This window comes from Ovis canadensis, chromosome 20, assembly GCF_042477335.2.
Source record: "Ovis canadensis isolate MfBH-ARS-UI-01 breed Bighorn chromosome 20, ARS-UI_OviCan_v2, whole genome shotgun sequence".
In the NCBI taxonomy this organism is placed as follows: domain Eukaryota; kingdom Metazoa; phylum Chordata; class Mammalia; order Artiodactyla; family Bovidae; genus Ovis; species Ovis canadensis.
In genome coordinates, this window is record NC_091264.1 from 42,306,921 (window position 1) to 42,329,274 (window position 22,354).

Sequence of the window (22,354 nt, forward strand, 5' to 3'; positions counted from 1 at the left end):
CTTCATAATTACATGAGTAAACATAGTAAAAAGCCTTGGCAGTAAACGCCATGAGTTCAGAAGAGAGTCGCCCTGGAGCAGCTGGAGTAGTCAGGGGAGGCTTCCAGGAGGAGTCCCCGAGCGAGGCGCGGCAGGAAGGCCTGGTGCCAGAAGGGACGACCCGCCAGGAAGGGGCTGACGCGGGAGCAGGCGCAGAAGCTCGGGGCTCGCAGCCCCACGCCCACTCGCTCCAGGCCCCGCCCTGAGCCTCTGCCCGTGTGCGTGCTGTTTCCGCCGCCTGGAATAGTCCTCCTCTCCGCACAGAGGCGCGTTTATCTTCCGCGACGCCTCTCCGGCGCTGCTCCCCACCCTCACCAGCTAAGTCATGCGGTGCAGGTGTGCCTGGAACGGATCTCAGGGGGCAGTGTTTATTGCCAGCTCCCCTCCCCTCCCAGGCTCTGAAGCCCTTGGGCAGAGACTGTTCCGCGCATTCCTTCTCGGCCCGTTTTGGTGCCTACTGCAGTGCGCTGTCACCGTCAGCAGCCCACCTGTGCCTGGAAACCTTTCTCCCCGACATCGTTCGCTCTCCCACCCCGCAGCCCTTAATGGATGACAGACAAACACAGGGGTATCAGTACTCTAGTCTTCTGAGCCCAGGTCGCCCCCCCGTCAGGCTTCGCTTGGTTCCACGCAGTTGCTTGGCCTTCTTGCCTTCCTGGCCCCACTTTCCCACTCCCTTTCCCTCCTCCTCACCCTTATAACTTTGCTTTATTTTTTGGCTGAGCAGCCAGTCCTGTGGGATCTTATTTCCCCCACCTAGGATGGAACCTAGCAAGGGGATCCAACCAGTCCATCCTAAAGGAAATCAGTCCTGAATCTTCATTGGAAGGACTGATACTGAAGCTGAAACTCCAATACTCTGGCCACCTGATGCGAAGAGCTGACTCATTGGAAAAGACCCTGATGCTGGGAAAGATTGAGGGCAGAAGGGGACGATAGAGGATGAGATGATTGGATGGCATCACCGACTCGATGGACATGAGTTTGAGCCAGCTCTGGGAATTGGTGATAGACAGGGAGGCCTGGCATGCTGCAGTCCATGGGGCTGCAAAGAGTCGAACCTGTGCCCCTTACAGTGAAAGCGGGGAGTCTTAACTACTGGACCACCAGGAAGTCCCCATAACTGTTCAATAAATCCCTTTACTTGAATTTTTGTTTTAGGATTTGCTTCTGGGACATCCGACCTGAGACACTAAGTAAGGTTTGCTACAAATCCTTGCAGCTACTTTTTACTGCGCATGTGCAGTAGGGGCACTGTTCCCCGAGGCTACAGATTAAGCTCTCACTTGATTTGCACAATAACCCTATTGTTATCACCATTTCTCAGAAGAGAGAAACAAAGGCCCAGAGAGGTACAGCGAGTCATGCAAAGTCACACTGTGGTGGGGGTGGGGGCGGGTTGGGGGAAGTGGCAAAACTGGGATTTGAACTGAGGTCTGTCCTGATTTTATCCCATCTCTTTAGTCATCTGTCTAACTCCCTGGGACTGCTTGAACACTTAATATATTGTATTAGGGTTCTCCACAGAAACAAAACCAATAGAATACACATGTGAAGTGAAAGTTGCTCAGCTGCATCTGACTCTTTGTGACCCCATGGACTGTAGCCCGCCAGGTTCCTCTATCTACAGAATTCTCCAGGCAAGAATACTGGAGTGGATTGCCATTTCCTTCTCCAGAGGATCTTCCCGACACAGGGATCTTCCCTGGGGGATTGAACTCAGGTCTCCTGCAACAGGGAGATTTACTACAGGAATTGTCTCTTCAGATTATGAAGGCTGAGAACGCCCATGATCCGCCGTCTGCAAACTGGAGAACCAGGAGAGCCAGTGGAGCAATTTAATCCCAGTCTGAAGGCCTGAGAACCAGGGCAGCCAATGGTTTTAAGTCCCAGTATGAGCGCAGAGGCCCAAGAATCAAGGGGTTGATGGGGGTAAATCCCAGTCTGAGTCCAAAGACCAAGAACCAGATGCCTGAGGGCAGGAGAAGATGGGAGTCCTGCTCAGAGAGCAGAGTTGCCCTTCCTCCTCCTTTTTGTTCTATTCTGCCCTTAGATGGATGCCCACCCACACTGGTGAGGGCAATCCTCTTTACTCAGTCTACTGACTCAAATGCTAATGTCTTCCAGAAACACCCTCACAGATACACCTGAACTGTAAGGTTTCATCAGGTCTCTGGGCATTCTTTAGCCAAGTCAAAAAAATTTTTTTTCAAATAGATTGATTTAGCTGCCAGGTCTTAGTTGCATCCCATGTGGGACCTAGTTCCCTGACCAGGGATCGAACCTGGAGTTCCTGTGCTGGGAGTGCAGAGTCTTTAGCCACTGGACCACTGAGGAAGTCCTCTGGCCTAGTCAAACTGACGCATAAAATTATATCATCACATACATGTTTGATGAATGGCTGAATTCATTAGTGAGTGGAGAGTAGATGAAAATGGTGAATGCGTGTGTACATATATATTTATACATATATAATTTTTTTTTCCTGGCTGGCTGCACCATGCGGCTTATGGGATCTCAGTTCCTCAACCAGGAATTGAGCCCAGCCTTGGCAGTGAAAGCTTAGAATCCTAACCACTGGGCCACCAGGGAACTGACAGAGTGAAGGGTTTATAGCCTGGAGAGGAGGGCGAAGCTGTGGGCCAGGTAGGTTGAGGGGAATTAGAGAAGGTCTCTGTGCCCGGCTTAGGAGCTCATATCTGAAAGCCTTTCTCCTTGGATAGTACTGTGTTTTTTGTAGGGAGCTGCACATACCTGGCTGGTGTATGGTGGCAGGGAGGTATGGAATGGAAGGGAAGAAGGAAGTCTGGACCCCTCAAACTGACTCTCAGCAACTTCCCAAGCCAGTGTAGTGAAGTTCGTTGGGAATGGAAAGAGAAAAGCATTCTTAAAACCGAGAAAGTGAGTGGAAAAACCGAGTCCCTGGAAAGGATCTCAGGCGCTTTACATCATTTCCACATGTTGGTTTCCATGTCTTTCTCACCTCGTTAAGTGTGAGCTTCTCGAGGGCAAGGATTGCATCTGGTCTGTCTTTGTATGCCTTACTTTTCTCCTAGTACTTGGCCCACGAGATGTTCAGTAAAGCAAATTATTAGCCCATTTCACAGATGAAGAAACTGCTGCCGACAGAGGTGGCTCACCTTCCAAGACAACACATGTGCTAAAGTCAACACAGGATGTGGCCTCCAAACCAAATTTTCCTCATTTGACCCAACAGGTGGATGAGTGGGAGAATGAAGGGAAAGCAAAAAGGAATTGGGGATTGTAATTCCTGTCACTAGGCAGCAGATATTGTCACCTAAAAATGCTGTGTTTATTAGCTGGGAGGAGGCCTGAGTGGGACTGGATGGTATGGAATATTAACACAGGGGAACCCATTGTGCCAGCTTATCCATTCAAATTAGACAATGCTGATTCTTCCCCACCTGCCTTGGCTGACCTCACCTAGGAGTGAATGCAGTGGGGACACTATTACATCTTATGTCAACATGGAGTCATAGAACTAAATAATAGAAGAGGATCAGAAAATCAGGGAACAATGGCTCAGTACCTTGGACATGCCAGGTAGTCAATAAATGCTTAGCCAATGAGAGAAAAGAAACTGGAACTAGTATCATGGTATAATCTAATTATAGAAGTTGAGTTACCTTGAGAAAGCACTGGGCACAGCCCTCAGCCTTTGGGCAGACAAATGATGTCTTTGGACTAGACAGGAGAAATGGCTGTGTGTTCTTCTTTGAAGATCTCTAGGCTTGGAAATGCCCATCTATTCATTTGTTTATCCATTTGCCCATATCAATTCAGTTCAGTTGCTGAGTCGTGTCTGACTCTTTGCAACCCCATGGACCGCAGCATGGCAGGCCTCCCTGTCCATCACCAACTCCCAGAGTTCACTCAGACTCACGTCCGTCAAGTCAGTGATGCCATCCAACCCTCTCATCCTCTGTCGTCCCCTTCTCCTCCTGCCCTCAATCTTTCCCAGCATCAGGGTCTTTTCCAATGAGTCATATAATGGTTATTTATTGACCACGTACTGTGTGAGGTGCTAGGTGATGGTGACAATCCCAAGAAGCTTCAGTCCTCCCTGCCTTCAAGGAGCTCTGTGTCTCAAGAGGAGACTGAGATGTAAACCATGGCAATAAAATGTGATAAAAGTTAAGTTAGTAAGGTACGAGCCCAGGAGGGAAGTTCTAACTCCTCTGCCAATTTCATGTTTCACTCATTTGATTGAAGACTTGTTTTGGTATAGTTCTCCAGGTGGCTCAGTGTAAAGAATCCACCTGCCAATGCAGGAAACACAGAAGATGTGGGTTCGATCCCTGAGTTGGGAAGAGGAGGAAATGGCAACCAGCTCCAGTATTCTTGCCTGGAGAATCCCCATGGACAGAGGAGCCTGGTGGGCTACAGTCCACAGGGCTGCAGAGAGTTGGACACAGCCAAGCACATTCTTCCTCCTCCTAAGCTTTCTTGCTGTACATTTATCCCTTTAGTCTTTAAATAAATGCCCACCAGGTGTCTGGTTCAAGTAACTTGTTAGAAAGAAAGAAAGAAAGAAAGAAAGAAAGTGAGGGCGCTCAGTCATGTCCAACTCTTTGTGACCCCATGAACTGTAGCCTACCAGGCTCCTGTGTCCATGGGATTTTCCAGGCAAGAGTACTAGAGTAGGTTGTCATTTCCTTCTTCAGGGGATCTTCCCAACCCAGGGATCGAACCCAGGTCTCCCACATTGCAATAACTTGTTGAATTAAACCAAATCCACCACCCAAGTTTTTTCCAGCTAATATCCTTCTCTTTTATGGCATAACCTCAACTCCTGTGATGGAGGTAAACAGGACAGTGTAGTGGTGATAGCATCGCGTTGTGATCTGATTCGTTGTTCCTATTCTGCCATATGATCTCTGCATGGCACTTGGATGCAACTTTAGGGGATTTCTTTCAGTTCAGTTCAGTTCAGTCGCTCAGTCGTGTCTGACTGTTTGCGACGCCATGAATCGCAGCACGCCAGGCCTCCCTGTCCATCACCAACTCCCAGAGTTCACTCAGACTCGCGATCATCGAGTCAGTGATGCCATCCAGCCATCTCATCCTCTGTCGTCCCCTTCTCCTCCTGCCCCCAATCCCTCCCAGCATCAAAGTCTTTTCCAATGAGTCATCTCTTCGCATGAGATGGCCAAAGTACTGGAGTTTCAGTTTTAGCATCATTCCTTCCAAAGAAATCCCAGGGCTGATCTCCCTCAGAATGGACTGGTTGGATCTCCTTGCAGTCCAAGGGACTCTCAAGAGTCTTCTCCAACACCACAGTTCAAAAGCATCAATTCTTCCCCGCTCAGCTTTCTTCACAGTCCAACTCTCACATCCATACATGACCACAGGAAAAACCATAGCCTTGACTAGACAGACCTTAGTGGGCAAAGTAATGTCTCTGCTCTTGAATATGCTATCTAAGTTGGTCATAACTTTCCTTCCAAGGAGTAAGGGTCTTTTAATTTCATGGCTGCAGTCACCATCTGCAGTGATTTTGGAGCCCCCCAAAACGAAGTCTGACACTGTTTCCACTGTTTCTCCATCTATTTCCCATGAAATGATGGGACCAGATGCCATGATCTTTGTTTTCTGAATGCTGAGCTTTAAGCCAACTTTTTCACTCTCCTCTTTCACTTTCATCAAGAGGCTTTTGAGTTCCTCTTCACTTTCTGCTATAAGGGTGGTGTCATCTGCATATCTGAGGTGATTGATATTTCTCCCAGCAATCTTGATTCCAGCTTGTATTTCTTCCAGTCCAGCATTTCTCATGATGTACTCTGCATAGAAGTTAAATAAGCAAGGTGACAATATACAGCCTTGACGTACTCTTTTTCCTGTTTGGAACCAGTCTGTTGTTTCATGTTCCGTTCTAACTGTTGCTTCCTGACCTGCATACAGATTTCTCAAGAGGCAGGTCAGGTGGTCTGGTATTTCCATCTCTCTCAGAATTTTCCACAGTTTATTGTGATCCACAGTCAAAGGCTTTGGCATAGTCAATAAAGCAGAAATAGATGTTTTTCTGGAATTCTCTTGCTTTTTCCATGATCCAGCGGATGTTGGCAATTTGATCTCTGGTTCCTCTGCCTTTTCTAAAACCAGCTTGAACATCAGGAAGTTCATCTGTAAATTTCCACACAAGGCTGAGCCTCAATTCCTCCTTTGTTGTCCCACAGTCTGCCACTGGAGGGCAGCATAGAGACTACTCCACGGTGTTTCCCTCCAGAGTCTTCCTTGCTCCGCCCGCCTCCATCAGGCCCCACTAATGCCCTTAGTCGCCAAGGTGAGTCCTTTAAGGTGAGTCAGGTACATGAGGTGAAATGAGGCAGGCACGGGGGCCCTCAGGAAAATTCAGGCCAGGATGCTTGCCCTAGGGGTCCACACCTTCATTATCTATTTCTCTCATTATGAACTGAGTTTCCTGCATGAGCCAGGCAGTGCTCTGGAGCTGTGGAAACAGTAGTGAATCAGAAAGGAGGGTCCTGCCCTCACGAGGCTTACCTCCCAGTGGGGGAAGTGAACAATGAGCAGATCATACAGGATGTATGTGATAGGAAGCCATGTCCTGAGAAGAGCTATGGAGAAAAAGAAGGCAGAGGAAGCACATAGAGAATGATGGTCCCTGAGTGTGGGGATGGGGATGAGGGAGTACAATTTTAAATAGAAAAGCCAGAGGGGGCTTCTGAGGAGGTGGCAGGCCACAGAGGACCGAAGGAAATGAGAAGACACTGCCAGGTCATGTAAATATCCGGGTAGAAGAGGAAAAACTAGCTTGGTGCTAAGTACAGGCTACAGCATCAGGATTCCAGGTAAAGTCCCCAGCTTCTGGTAGTAGCCGTCATCTTAATGCCCTGAGCTTGTGCCTGCAGCTGCAAAGGATAAACAATAACCTTTGTCTCCTAGGAGCATGGAGAGAATTAAGATAAATCCGGCACGTGCAGATGCTGGTGATGAGCTGATCGTTACACCCCATGGTTCTAGTCCTGGGGCCCCAAGAACAGAGCTGGACACGGGATGCCAGCCTCTCCAATGGGATTCTGTGTTTCCTGCTGTGCTAACCTGCATCTGCGGGTGATACTTCAGGCTCCAGAGGCACATTGCGGGGGAAGAGATGCTCCCTGCCTGCGAGGAGCTCTCAGCGTGAGACACTGAGGCTGGCGGGAAGGAGGAGGGAACAGCGGCCCCTGCAGATCCCACCCCGGAAACTCCAAGGGCCACACCCTGCCTAGACGTCCCTCTGACACGATCCTTCAGCCTCACCCGAATACACACTCAGGTTGCGCCGAGGTCCCCTCTCTCACCCTCTCCTGCTGGAGCCAGAGGGAGCTGGTTCTCTAATTCTGGGTGACCAATAGCAATAAAATGCATGAGTGGCAACAGTGGAAAGAATGACTGTTTAATAGCTGAGCGTAATGAGTGGACGATGAGCCCTGGTTTCCCTAGCGCTTGCTCCACAGAACAGAGAAGAGGAAAAATATTGTTGTTACTCCAAGAGCTAATCACAGCCTCCACATTCACCTCCTCACAAGACAGGAGGGCCAGTGGCCAAATCAGATGTGGCTTAAAGAGAGCTGTGAAGTCTCGGACTCAAGGAGCATGACCATCACTCAGCTGACTCCCTGATTCGTGCAGGAGGGCAGGAGGAGGAAGGGGAAAGAATGGGGCTGGGGGACAGATAGCCTGGTGGGCAGAGCACCCACCTGCCAAGTTCTTCCTCTATGGGATTCACTGGCTGAAGTTCTGGCTCTGACCCCGGCCCTCACTCCCACGTCCCTGCTCTGGTACTCAGGTCTCTTGAAGAGTGGAGCTGCCAGGAGGGTGAGAACAGGGCCGAGAGGAGCGAAAGGGGATGCCAATGTGCTGACCAGGCCAAGTTCCAGGAGATCAGTCTTAATGGAGAGAGTGATGGACTGGGTTGCCGAGGGGAGAAGGGAGGGTGTGGCTGAGTAGGGATCACATTGTGGAATATATATATATATATATATATATATATATATATATATATATATATAGTATTTATTTATTTGGCTGCATCTGATCTTAGTTGTGGATTCAAACTCTTAGTTACCGCATGTGGGATCTAGTTTCCTGACCAGGGATCGAATCTGGCCCCCGGGAATTGGGAGCTAGCAGTCTTAGCCACTGGACCACTGAGGAATCCCACATGGAATGTATTTTGAAGACCACTCTCCAGGGCAGTGATTCTCACATTACGTAGGGGTGAGCTCCCCTGAATCACCTAGGGGATTTTCTGACAGAGCACTGCCTACCCCACCCCAGCATCAGATGAATCCTTGTTCAGGGGGAAATCCCAGGACTTCCTCCTCAGGGCCACGTAAGCTCTGCTCTCTGTTAATGGAAGTGTGCTGTGTCCCGCAGGAGAAAAAGCTCATCCAGGGGAAAGAAGAGAGTCTCAAGGGGACCAGTCACTCACGAGGAATGAGGGCGGGACAGACAGGCCCACAAGACAGCACAGCTGAGTGGCTCTGTGTCAGAGCCAAGTTCAAGTCCTCCACAGGTGGAGGAAGGGTGTTGGAGAAACAGAAGGGGAGGAACATGGTTTTGGAGCAAAGGCAGGGAGAGCCCACAGGCACTGGAGCCCAGAGTGGCCCCGCTGGCCTCTCCACCTCTCCCCGCTGGCCTCTCCTCCTCTCCCTGCCATGGAATAACCTCCTCTTTCAGGCTTTTTCACTTCCTATCTAAAAAAAAAATATATTTATTTATTTGATCTTTGTTGCAGCACTCAAGCTTCTTAGTTGCGGCATGTGGGATTTAGTTCCCCGACCAGGGATCGAACCCGGGCCTCCTGCATCTGGAGCACAGAGTCTTAGCCAAAAGGCCACCAGGAAAGTCCCCTATTTTTTTTTTTTCTCACTCCTTTTCCCCCTCAAGCGTAAGCCTTAGCTCTACTGAGGGCCTCTGCATGGAACACTCATTCCAGAACTGCTGGCCTGACTTTCAGGCCCATGGGTGAAATGCAGAGAAGAAAAGCTTGAGTGGAAGGGACTTCTCACTCAGGATTTAGCTTCTGAGACTTTGATGACAGAGGAATTTGAACATATTCTTACAGGGATTAAGGATCAGCTGAAGCCTGTCCATGGGCCACTGCCATTAATTTATGGCACAGGGTCAGCTTCATGAAGAAATGAGACCTGTGTGGACTGCGTTTGAGTCCTTTCTAAACTCTTTTGCTTATTCTCAGCTGGTTTGGGCAAATAATTTAAACTCAGTTTTGTCATCTGTGAAATGGGGCGGGGGAGAAAACCACTCATCCACAGGGCTGTTGTGAGGATTAAACACCAGAGCAGATGTTGGCTATGTGGGACCAAGTCTGGCCCACAGTCAGCAATCAGGAAACCATGGTTCTCTACTCCGAACCTCCTCTCCCTGGGCTGTTCCCACTCAGACCCCTCAGTTCCCGCGCCCCCCTCTAACCTGGCTATGGTCACCGCCCCGCAGGTCCATGCAGTCCATTCCTCTAGCCTGCTATTCTGTGTCTACGCTTCCCACACCAACCCAAGCCAGCGCACCTTCTAAATATTCTTTCAGCACCGCCAGGGCCCCGAGTCTGAGCCGCCTGCTCCCTCTCTTCTCTTCATTCCTCAAGGGCCAGGGAAAGTCCTGCCGCCTCCTGGAAGCCAAGTGCCTGCCCCCTTTCTCCAGGCCGGCCTTCCTCCTAGGCTGTGAGTTCGCAGCTGGACGGCAGCTCCTCAAGGGCAAGGATGGGTCATCATCCCCCACCCACGTTGCAGTTTAGGATGGTGGACCCTGAACCTGAGCCCCATGCAGAACACTACGGCACAGGGGAGCCCGGAGAGGCTTGGAGTGGATGCAGCCTGCCTTCTCCAGATACGGGGCAGGGACCCTACGGGCAGCACGTGCTTTAAGCTTGACCTTGTCTGGTGGGGGGTTTCCCCTGCCTCACACACTCTCACTCACTCCTTCCACTGGGCAGGGCACTTGCTGGCAGGTGAGGGGTAGACTCTGCGGCTGGAGAACACAGTGGACCCGCCTATGCCATGTGGGCCTCGTCTCACCGGTCAGTGTCCTCAGGTGGCCCTGGCTTGGGCACTCCCTCAGTCTGTGCCCTTACCTGCCCTCCTGGGTGCCATCACCTTCAGATTTTTGCTGCCTGAGCTGAGAGGGGTTAATGGGGAGACCCGGGGACACAGCAAAGTAAGCCACGTCGGGGCTGATTTCAGTAAGAAACAAGGGGCTCAGAGGGCCCACGTGTGGCAGGCGGTGGAGGGATGGAGCAGACATGGGTGCGCAATGGGGTGGGAGCATGGATAGGAGGACAGCAGTCGGGAGGAGGAATGTGGCCACACCACTGTGTCGTGTGGGTGGCTGGAGATCTGGCGAGAGGCCCAGAGAGACGGTGCCTCCTCCAGCCCCAGCCCCGCCAAGGTCAGGAGGCACGGGAGGGAAAAACAGGACAAACATCACCACCTCTGTTTGCGCTGGGAAAGAATAACACACAGAGCCCGCTGTTCCTCCTCTTCTCGCCACCCACGAGGCTCCTCTTCTCTCGGCCGCTCCCCTGTCTGCTCCCAGGGCCCCCTCCCTCCTTGCCCGCTGGACCTGGAGCCAGTGGGGCCTGAGAGTCTAGGAAGGAGCAGCATTTTCAACAGCACCCCTGTGTGCAATGTCCGCTGCCCTGTAGTAGGGGAAGGGGGCAGAGAGGAGACTCCTAGAGGTCAGCCTGGGGAGGGCCTGGGGCTGTGGGTGAGCCCAGCCTAGTTGCCTTCCCCCGGTGGAGCACACAGGCATCATTTAAAATACTCCCGTTTTGCAGATGGGCACATTGAAGTTCAGAGGGTTTGGGTGAGTTGCCCAAAGCTGGGAGGTTAGCTGGGTCTTGAACCCAGGTCATCCTGATTCTGAAACCAGTGGGTTTTTTTTTTTCCCCTCCCCACTGCATCAACCCTCTTCAGAGACTGCTGTCTCGCTACCCCCACAGCCCCCCTCCCTTCCATTCTCATTTTGGGTACTGGCGGACACTCAAGGGCTAGATTCAACTGATTTTAGCCACTAGGTACATGTAGCTATTTACATTTAAATTAAGACTAAAAATTCAGGGCCACTCTGGCGGCTTAGTGGTAAGGAACCACCCGCCAGTGCAGAAGATGCAGGTTCCATCCCTGGGCAGGGAAGATCCCATGTGCGACAGAGCAACTAAGCCCTGTGCCACAACTACTAAGCCAGAGCTCTAGAGCCCGGGAGCCGCAACCACTGAGTCCAGGTGCCGCAATTGCTGAAGCCTGCGTGCCCGGAGCCCATGCTCCGCGACAAGAGAAACCACTGCAACGAGCAGCCCGTGTACCGCAACTAGAGAAAGCCCAAACACAGCAGCAAAGACCCAGCGCAGCCATCAGTAAATACATCTTTAAAAGATTCGATCCCTCCAATCATAGTAGCCCCATTTCACATGCTCAGTGGCCGCAACGTGGCAAGTAGCTACCATTTTGGACAGCACAGTCAGAACAATTCCATGGTCGTAGAAGATTCTGTAGACAGTGCTGGGCTGGGTCAGGACCAGGGGAAGGGTCAGAGAAAAGGACAGAGGAGCCTCGGGCTCCGGGAGAATGGCAGCCTCTGTGAGGAGACTGGGTGGTTTGGAACTGAGGGTCCAGGTGAGGGGGCAGGGAGAGGGCTGGGTGGGCTTGGGACAGAGGCAGAGAACCTGACCGGACTCCCAGGTCCCTCCCTCCGATACTGATTCTGTGGGCAATACCAGTGAGCAATTAATTGGCTGGGGTGGGGCCAGGGTTAAAGGGAGAGGGTGGGGAATACAGAGGACAGGGACCGCCCCCCTCTTAGCAGACCTCAGAGCTCTGCTCCTCCAGGCCTGCCCTTCATCCTCAGGGACCGGGGAGTCCGCTGACCCTTCTTTGTCCTACCCAGGATCCTACCCAGGCCGAGCCAGCTGCTTCCTGTTCGCTCATTCAGGCCAGGCAGCCAGTTAATGGGCGGCAGGGCCACCACCTTCCCAATTAGTCTTATTAGCCTCTTGCTCACCCACTGGAGTCAGGGTCACCCCTGGAGGAGGGGCTGTGAGTGGCCTGTGAGTAACCGAGGCCCAGCTATGACAGGGGTCCTGAGCCCAGGCCGGTCCTCAGGCTGAGGCCCTGGCGTCCAGCCCCCACATGCTGTCCCTGGAGCCCCCCAGAAGGGAGAGATCAGGGGGCTGGTTTTGGAGTGCAGGCTCTGAAGGCCCACGCACTGATGGAACACAGAACAGGAGTGTGGCCGGCGTGGGACCTGGGCTGCGACAGCGTGGGACCTGGGCTGCGACAGCGGGAGGTGGGGAGGGAGGAGGAGAGCGGAAGCTGAGTGATGGGTCCCCAGGAAAGGACGGATCCAGGTGCTGTGGGTGGGATCCCAGGCGGGGTAGGGGCTGCAGTCGGTACCTGAGGGCAAGTTGAAATGCCCACATCTGTGCATGGAGAGAGGATGGGGTGTCAGACACGCCAGTACTGGGGAAGGCAGGAGAGTGAGGGAGCCAGGTGAATGGGCCCCGTGGTGAGAGTGGCTGTCCCAGAGTGGGCGGCTGCTGAGGCAGAGCGCCTGGTTCCAGGTTAGGCAACGAGGAGCCGGAGCCGGCTAGCCAGCTGGCCCCTCGGCCACGGCACACTCCACACACTGCAGCCGCCCTGCTGCTGAGTAGGCAGATGCTCAAACTGATTGCTTCAGCTCCTCCCGGCCACACCAACTTCCCCCAGGCACCTACCCCTCCGCCCCTCCTCCCCTCCCCACAGTGACTCCTGCCCCGAGAATGTCCTGCCCTGGCATAAAGGCCCCGGGTGTCCAGGAGCTGCTGTCAGTCAGGAGGCCACGCGGTCCAAGATGGGCTCTTCACGAGCATCCCAGATAGGGTGTGTGGGAGGGCGAGGGGTGCTGGCTTTGCTGCTGGCTGGTCTCCTCCTGCAAGGTAGGAGGTTGGGGCCCTGGGAGCGGGGAGAGTTGGGAGAGGAGGGAGATTCAGGCTCAGACAACTGGTCAGGGAAGGCTGGGGGGAGCCCTGCGGGGTGAGAGTCCAGGAGAGGACTCAGAGAGGGGAGACTGGGGGGAGGGCTGGGGCTCTGGAACCTGATGCTTGAGTCTAGAGGCTGCTCCTCACTGCCTTGGCACCTCAGGCAACCTACTTAAACTTTCTGAGCCTCCCTTTCTGAAAGTTTAAAAATGAGCTTAATGTTAACACCTCGCTCTATAGTCTCTAATTAAGTAATACATGTGACACGGCTGTGGAAATTATAGATGGTTATATGTTGATGGATGTTGTTGTAATTATACTATTATTGGGGTGCTAGAAGATGAAGATTGGATATTTAGTAGTCATAATAATTGCTACCATTCATAGAGGCCCTTTTATATGCCAGACACTATTAGCACTATATTTATTTTTAATTTTTTAACCATGCTGCGAGGCCTGTGGGATCCTAATTCCCTGACTAGGGATCAAACCTGTACCCCCTGCACTGGGAGCACAACAGCCTTAACCACTGGACTGCGAGGGAAGTTGCATGTACTAGCACTTTAAGTACATTAGCTTTTTTAATCAGTAGAAGAACTGTGTGAGAGATTTGTTATTCCCACTCTGCAAAGGAGGACACAGAGGTTGGAGAGCTGAGGAAACTGGCTCAAGATCACAAATTAGAAGGCAGTTAAGCCGGGCTCCAAACCCCAGGCTGGGTGATTCTGGGACCTGTGCTGGGTGACCACAGCTGTGTGGCATAGGGGAGCAGAGGCGTGGGGGAGCTGCTGATTGGTGCAGCGGAGTGGAGGGGGCTGCAGGCAGAGCCGGGGGTTGGTGTGAAGGTGGATGTGTTGAATTTCTTTTTTAGGAGAGAATGGGGACTGCACGAATTGTGGAGACCTGGTTTTTGGTGGGGGTTGAAGGAGGAGTAATAAATCATGGATAATGCTGGTTTTGTAAAGCAGTTTCTAATAGATGATCACATCTAGTGGTCACAGTAACGCTGTGAGGAAGGCAGGGCAGATGTGGCCTCTCCAAATGAATAAGCTGAAGCACGCAGGTCTTGGGACCGGAGGGGGTCGAGGAGGGGAGCAGAGGAAGGATGGGGGGAGGGTGAGCCGGGATGAGGAACAAAGGGTCAGTTCGGGAAAGACAGTCAGACGTGGGCCTGGGGCAGGCAGGCAGTCCTGCGGTACTGAGGAAGGTCAGAGGCCTGGGGAGGGTTTCGTTCCGCGTCCCTGGGCTGGGCTCGGGTGCAGTGTCCTGTCGCCGCGCGGGTACCAGCAGGTTCTGAAGCAACAGTGCGTGCCCTCGTGTCCTGGCCCCCGCCCAGGCTTGCTGGCATGGCATGCTGAGATGGGAAGCAGGGTTTCTATCCTGCCCCCGAGCCTGGCCTTTTGAGGGAAGCGGGTGACGGAATCGTGGTGCCCACGTGTCCTGCCCTTTACTGCAGCCCTTCTGCCTTTCTCCTATCTCTCTTTCCCCCGTTTCCCTGTTTCCTTTCCCTATTTCCCTGCTTCCTTTCCCGGTTCCCCCGTTCCTCAGTGTCCCGTTGGCTATTTTCCCTCGCTTCTCAGTCCTCTGTCATCTGCCTTTCTTCTCCTCCTCCTATTTGGTCCTGAGACCTCTCCCACCTCTCAGAGCCTCGCTCTTCCCCACTCTCTGTCTCTTTGGTGTTCTGTTTTTTAGACCTATTCGCTCCTGCCACTTCTTCACGCCCTCTCATCTTCCTCTGAGGCCTCCTGCTTTGGAGTCTCATATTCTTTTTCTCTGGTCGATCTCCAGCTTCCCTCCTGCCTCTTCTCCCAGAATAAGCTGCCATCTCATTTTTCTTCAGCTGTGAAGGCCACTTTTCTCCACCTTTTCCACCCCAGACTCTCTCCCTGGGTTCCTCTTGGGAGAGATCAGAGTGTCAGATGCCTGAGGTGGGCCTGGGAGTGGAGGGAGAAAGCCCAGCCTCTGGCCCTTACTAACCACTGCTTTCCTCACCAGGGACCTTGGCCAAGAGCATCGGGACCTTCTTAGACCCCTGCAAGGACCCCACACGTATCACCTCCCCCAATGACCCCTGTCTCCTGGGGAAGGGGGGCTCCAGCAGCTCCAGTGGCGGCTCCAGTGGCGGCTCCAGTGGCTCCAGTGGTGTTTCCAGTGGCTTGAGTGGTCGCCCCGGTGGCGGTTCCAGTGGCGGCTCCAGTGGTGTCTCCAGTGGCTCCAGTGGTGTTTCCAGTGGCTTGAGTGGTCGCCCCAGTGGCGGTTCCAGTGGCAGCTCCAGTGGCTCCAGTGTTTCCAGTGGCTTGAGTGGTCGCCCCAGTGGCGGCTCCAGCAGCGGCTCCAGCAGTGGCTCCACCGGGTCCATTGTTGCCCATGGTGGTTCTTCTGGATCTTCGTTACTTAAGCCAGGAACAGGGTATTCCCAGATAAGCTACTCCTCTGTGTCAGACTCTACTCTACAAGGTGCATCGAGCTCCCTCCACTCAGGAAGCATCAGCTCCCAGTCAGGAGCAGGCTTGAGCTCTTCTGGTTCCCAAACCTCCTGGATGTCCAGCAGCGAGGGCCAGAAGGTCAGCTCCAAGCAGCGGCCCTGTGGTCCCGACATCCCTGACTCTCCCTGCAGCGGGGGGCCCATCGTCTCACAGTCTGGCTCCTACATCTCCAGCTCCCACTCTGTGTCCGGGGGTCAGAGGCCAGTAGTGGTGGTGGTGGAGCAGCATGGCCCCGGTGGCCCCGGAGTGGGTCAAAGGGTCCCCTGCCTCAGTGGAGGCCCTCCAGGCAAGCCCTGCCCCCCCATCACCTCTGTGGACCAACATGGCAGCTACGAGGTGGTGGGTGGCTCCTCCAACAGCTATCTGGTCCCAGGCATGACCTACAGTGGGGGCAAAATCTACCCGGTGGGCTACTTCACCAAAGAGGGCCCCATCAAAGGCTCCCCAGGGGTGCCTTCCTTTGCTGCTGGGCCCCCCGTCTCTGAGGGCAAGTACTTCTCTGGCAACCCCATCATCCCCAGCCGCAGCTCTTCTAGCTCCAATATCTACCAGTCTGGAGCTTCCTCGACTGTGGTGTTCCAGCCAGTGGGCTCTGGTGGGGTCCAGCCCTGTGTGGTCGGCTCCCTGGGCTCTAAGGGGCCCTGCTCCCTCTCCAGCTCTGGAGTCTCCAGCAGTTCCAGCATTTCTAGCAGTTCTGGTTCATCTTTCCATCCCTGTGGTGGGGTTTCTCAGGGGCCCTGCTCCCCACCAGGCACTGGCTCCCTCAGCGGCAGCTCTAGCTCCCTATCTGGTGGCAAAATCATCCTTCAGCCCTGTGGCAGCAAGTCCAGCGCTCCTGGTCACCCTTGCATCTCTGTCTCCTCCTCGACATTGAGTGGAGGTCCAGATGGTTCTCCCCAACCTGACCCCTCAGCTGGTGCCAAGCCTTGTGGTCCAGGCAACTCTGGAAAGAACCCTTGTCGCTCCATCCGGGACATCCTAGCCCAGGTGAAGCCTCTGGGGCCCCAGCTAGCTGACCCTGAAGTTTTCCTACCCCAGGGAGATCTGCCTAATAGTTCATAAAGCAGATTTTGCCTCCACACGTGTGCAGGCATACACACACACACACACACACACACACACACACCCCATCTCTCAAGTGGGAGAAGTTCAGGGGTAGTCCAGGCATGGGGTAGCTCAGTTTCCCTCCTCCCTCCCAAACGATGGACTTCCCTGGTGGCTCAGATGGTAAAGCGTCTGCCTACAAGGTGAGAGACCCAGGTTCAATCCCAAGGTTGGGAAGATCCCCTGGAGAAGGAAATGGCAACCCACTCCAGTGTTTTCACATGGATGGAGGAGCCTGGTGGGCTACAGTCCATGGGGTCGCAAAGAGTCGGAAACGACTGAGAGACTTCACTCCCCAAAGAGCTGCCCCTACTTCCCCCATCGCCCCGATGTGGCAGACTCTCCCTTATCACCTCTTCTTTCTATACCTCCCCAAACTGTAGGCTCCAAATCCTTTTCCTCATTCTCTCCCCTTCTACTGCAGTGCCCCACCCCCTGCCAGATTCCCACTCCCCAGAATTTCCTCTGCCATTTCTTTGAGATGGTATAGTCTACTGGCTAACCCTACCCATTCAGATTCTTAACTGGGAACCCCCTGAAATCTCCTAGAGTAACTGTGATGCCCGGACAAGTCATCCCCTCCCCACGCTCATCCCTGCTTTGCCAAATAAAGCACATTATTTGAAAACAATGACCATTTTTCACTGATCTCATTCCACCATCTGGTCAACCAGTGAGATGCTATTGGGTTCTCACACTCCCAGTTCCATTCCTGCCCTCCATTATAGAGCTCACCACACCCTTTGTGAGTTCCCAAACACTCCTCCTTGTCTCTCAGTCTCCATCTCGGTCCAGCACTCAGATGCTTCGCGCCCTGTGTTGGGGAGATACCAGGCTCTCTGCGGAGACTGGGACAGCCTCCCTGCTCTCACTGGGTCCAGAACAGATGTTTCAATAAACTGTGAGAACTAGATTAGACTCTTTGCCTTCTTGGTGTCCAGGGTCTCCTCTTAGGACCTGGGTGATGCTCTCCTATGCCTCTAAAGGTCCTGTGTCCCCCACTTTCATTTATAAATTGGCTGCAGTATTTCTTATATCTTACATCTCCTCCCACAAAGGAGGAAAACAATAAATATTTATTGAACCAAAAGCAGGAGGCCAAGCAACCTTGGTCTCCCAGATCCTTCCTCCCACGTCTCTTCTCTCTCACTCCCCAGGAAATCCATTCTCTCCACCACCCATTCACCCGGGGGTCCTCCCCTCTCCTTACGAAGAGCCCTAATGACTTCCTCCCTGCTCCACACCCGGCTCCTTCTCCTCTACCTTTAGTTGGCCTCATCTTTCAGACGCCATCCTCTCTGGGTGTCCTGAGCATTGATTTCCTGGGTTTCTGGGACACCTGGAGCCTTGGGAAGGCTGGAACACAACAGCCCAGACCAGATTCCTGGGGACTGAGTAGGAGCCCAGGCGGGTGTTGTTTTGGGAGCCGCGGGTGGAGAGAGTAAAAGACGGAGAGGACGGCAGCGAGCAGGGTGTGCAGCTCAGCAGGGTGACTCACTGGCCCTTGGTGACAGGCCCCAGCCACAGGAGAGCACGGCCAGCAGTGTCCTTTCCGCCTTCACTCTCTTGCTGCCCCTGCTGTGGGTCTAGAGTGAGAGCTGGAGAGGTGAGAGGGGAGCGCTACAGTGGGAAGGAGAGGTAGCCTCCCCCAGAGAAGACCAAGATTGTGGAGCATGTACCGAGGGCCATGTGACTATGTCCTGGAGACAGCAGCGGAGACGCCAAGGCCGAGGCAGCTCTCACACCCCAAGGAGGGGACAGTGGATTGTGCTTATCCCTACAGGAAGGGCCTCAACCCAAAGCCCAGGGCACCTCCCAGAGCCTCTGCTTGGCTGCAAAGGACCTGACCCCTGCTAGGAGCCACTTCATTCTCTCCTGTTGGGATGGTATTCAGTTCAGTTCAGTCGCACAGTCGTGTCCGACTCTTTGTGACCCCATGGACTGCAGCACACCAGGCCTCCCTGTCCATCACCAACTCCTGGAGTTTACTCAAACTCATGTCCATTGAGTCAGGTATGGTGTTAGCTGGCCCCAAATTTTGGACTGTTGTTGAGATTCCTGAACCAGCAGAAATATTGATCAGAAGTGACCTGGAGCAGGGAGCCAACCTGCAGGGTTGACTGAAGACAGAGGAGGGCTCCAGAACAGTCCTGTCTGTGTTATCACTGTGGAGTTGCCCTTGGTTACTATTACCTGGACTGCAGCCAACAATAGGAGTCAAGACCCTTGACCACCACTGAGGGAGGGCTGCAGCCTCTGACCTGGACCTCTAGTTTCTGGTGTGATCCAGGTCAAAAAGGTTTGTAAAACTGATGGATGTCACCCCAGAAGGCTGCTGTCCTGTACCCACTGGCCAGATTTGCATCTTTTTTTTTTTAATTTTTATTGGAATATAGTTCCTAGTTTAAACAAATTAAGCATTATTAATATTTATTAATATTTACATTAGGCTATTCAGGTTTTGGGCTTCTCTGGTGGCTCAGTGGAAAAGAATCCTTCTGAAAAGGCAGGAGCCTCAAGTTCAATGCCTGGAAGATCAGAAAGATCCCCTGGAGAAGGAAGTGGCAACCCACTCCAGTATTCTTCCCTGGAGAATTCCATGGACCGAGGAGCCTGGTGGGCTACAGTCCATGGGGTCACAGAGTCAGACACTACTTAGCGACTAAACAACAACAACAAATAGTTGACTTACAATGCTGTCCACTGACCAGATCTGGAAAGAAGCTCTTCCAGGAGTCGGCCAGCAGGGCCTGGAGATAAGGATGAAATGGTAAAGTCTAGCAGCTAATATTTAGACCTCCTGCAACAAGGGAAGCCTAGTCTGGGTGTGTCCTGGAAGCCAGCAATAGAGTAACAAAGGCATTTAGACACTTTTTATTGTAAAAATATCAAGCAGATTTAAGAGTAGACTAAATAGTTAATAAACCCCTATATTCTCATCACTCAGCCTTAACAAGGATTAACTCCTGGTTACTTGACAAGAGCATATCAACGCCCTCCTTCTACTTAGCTGGAAATATCTGTTCTCTCTCTGTCTCTTTCTCACTGTATCTCTTGTGTTCTGTGGACATATTTGACGGTCTAAGGTAGGCAGAATGGTGCCCTCCCCATAATCTAAGATGTCCATGTCCTGATACCTGAAAACTAGAGTATGTGAGGTTACATAGCAAAGGGAAATTGTTTGCAGGTGGAATTAAGGTTGTTAGTCAGATGATCTTAAAATGGGAAGATTATCTGGGATTACTGGGGTGGGCCCAATATAGTCATAAGGATTTTTAAAGAGGGAAGAAGAGGAGGTCAGACTGACGCAGTATGAGAAGATCCTGCTACTTCTGGCTTTGAACGTGGAGGAAGTGGACCACGAGCCAAGGAGCCCGGGTGGCCTCTAGGAGCTGGAAGATGCAGGGAAATGGATTCTCCCCTGAGGGCCTCCAGAAAGGCTCTACCTGGACTTCTGATCTTCACAATTATAAGAGTAAATTTGTTTTGTAAGACATTCAGTTTGTGGCTACTTGTTATAGCAGCCTTAGGAAGCCAACATACCACCATCTTTTAAGGATGGGAACCAGGTCTATTTCCCAAGACACAGGGTCTCATCTAGGAGCAGCCCCTCAGATGGGGGCCACTTTGAGGTCACGATGATGGAGCTTTGGGGATACATGAGAAAGGGGTGCTGGAAGGGATAATCTGGATCCCAAAGAGAAAGAGAATCAAGTGTTTCTATTGCTGAAAAGTGAAGAGATGGAGACCTCAAGGGTGAAGGTCCTCATGTGCTTGGCATAGGGAACTGGGAAGAGTAGGGCTGGCAACCAGCGATGAGCCGCAAGCCAGAACACCTGGATTTGGAAGGCGTGGGGAGCTTGAGGAAAAGAGCAGGGTGGGAACACTTAGCCTCCCTGGGTCATTCAAGTGGCACCTGTTGCCACAGAATGAATTAGAAATTAGGGTGGAATGCGGGGATTTATTGTTTCCATAACCACTGGCTCAGCCTGTTTCTGGTGTCCCCCGCCCCACTGACAGGATAAAGGGCTGGATGTCTAGGGGCTGAGGGAGATGCGGAGCAAGATGCAGGGCCGCGTGGTGGGGAAGCGGGCTCCTCTGGGGCTGCTCCTGGTCTGTCTTCATCTCCCAGGTAGAGAGGCTGTGCCGCTCCTCGGGCAGGAGCGGACTGGGGGGCCTCGGGGGAACTGGGATTGAGAGAAGGGGTAAAGGTGGGAGGCTGTACGCTTGGGTTCCTGAGGAGGTAAGAGCTGGCTCAGGGGAAGTGAAAGGACTTGAAACAAAGGGGCTCAGGGAATCAGGGAGGGGAGGGCGTTGGGACCAAACATCTGGTTCACTGGCTGCCTCCTCTTGCCCTTCCCCCAGGCCTCCTTGCCCGGAGTATTGGTATGATGGAGGAGAAAGTTCCTGGAGACTTGGGGATCAGCTTGCCTCTGCTGGGACCACCTCCCTTGACCGGCCCCTCCAACACTGAGCATCCTCAGCCCAAACCAGCCCCTAGGCCTAATGATTTGTCCAGGGCTGCTGTGAAGCCCAATCCTTCTCCATCACATGGCTCTCAACCTGTAGGAGGTCCTGGGGTACAGGAGTGGCCCCCCTCTGGGGGGCTGCTCTCCATGGACTCCTGGCCCTCGGAAGACCCCTGGCCGATGCTGGCAGCTGCAGTCGAGGACCACGTTGGGGAAGTGCTGCCCGGAGAACTGTCTTACCTTTCTAGGGTGGCTGCCCTCCCCGTGGGCAGCAGGCCTTGGCTTGCAGGGTCCTCTGCACAGCCCGGAGACCCCTCATCCGAGTCCTCACCCTTCCACCCTGACTCTGAGTCTAGACGGCCACTCCGTCCCAACGTGCTGGGCTCCCCGGGAGACATCCTTGCCCGATCCCCACTCTGGGCTCTCATCAACAGAATACGACGGCCGCTTCTGCCTGGTCACCCCTGGGGGACCCTGAATCCCAGTGCGTCCTGGGGAGGTGGAGGCCCTGGCACCGGATGGGGAACAAGGCCCATGCCATACCCTGTGGGAATCTGGGCTAACACCCATCAATACCCAAGTATCAGCTGGGGGAATATTCCTCTATACCCAGGTATTAATCAGTTTCCTCCCCGAGTTCTCCGTCCTCCTGGCTCCTCTTGGAGCATCCCAGCTGGCTTCCCCAATCCTCAAAACCCTGGGTCACAGTGGAGTTAGGAGGGTGACAGAGTGGGGAAAACCCCAGTTAGAAGTCAGAGGAGGAAGTCTGGCTCCCTCCCCTTGTGGCATGAGCTAAATCAAGATCCTATCAGTTGTTTTCTAGCATCATCCCCACTATCACTGCCTGCCTGCTCTCCCTGCGCTGATCTCCAATAAAACACAGCACTTACTGAATCCACTCCTTCTCAGTGTTTTTGTTTCTGGGTGCAAACTGGAGTTTTGTCCATCCCCATTTTCTCATCTCCACGTCCCCCCAGGGTCCTCCTGATGCTCTCTTTCCATCCCCATCCTTTGCAAGAGATCAAAGCCCAGGTGTCTCAGGGTAGGGCCTCATGGTCTCACCTGGGCCAGGTGGGAGAGCTGGCTCCACTGCCCTGGACACTGAAAGGGGGAGGAGGGGCAGCAGGACTAACAGATGGCACCTGCAGCAGGAGGGAAGGATGAGGTCCAAGTGGGGAGTGAATGCCCTTTCATTCAGAGACACAGAGGGTCAGAGAAAGTCATTTAGTCTGCTTTTGTCTTTCTTCCCAGAAAGTCACGGT

General features: G+C 53.1%; 2 protein-coding genes across 2 annotated transcripts; both read left to right on the forward strand.

Moving 5' to 3' along the window:
- The first annotated feature begins 12,837 nt into the window (after nucleotides 1–12,837).
- Nucleotides 12,838–17,536, forward strand: CDSN (corneodesmosin). Its single transcript, XM_069562749.1, has 2 exons — nucleotides 12,838–12,991; nucleotides 15,029–17,536. The coding sequence occupies exons 1-2, from the start codon at nucleotides 12,907–12,909 to the stop codon at nucleotides 16,579–16,581; spliced, it is 1,638 nt and encodes a 545-aa protein (XP_069418850.1). The 5' UTR covers nucleotides 12,838–12,906; the 3' UTR covers nucleotides 16,582–17,536.
- A 3,152-nt stretch (nucleotides 17,537–20,688) lies between these two features.
- C20H6orf15 (chromosome 20 C6orf15 homolog) lies at nucleotides 20,689–21,809 on the forward strand. Its single transcript, XM_069562759.1, has 2 exons — nucleotides 20,689–20,755; nucleotides 20,989–21,809. Exons 1-2 carry the CDS (start codon nucleotides 20,689–20,691, stop codon nucleotides 21,807–21,809), a joined length of 888 nt encoding a protein of 295 aa, XP_069418860.1.
- The last annotated feature ends 545 nt before the right edge of the window (nucleotides 21,810–22,354 follow it).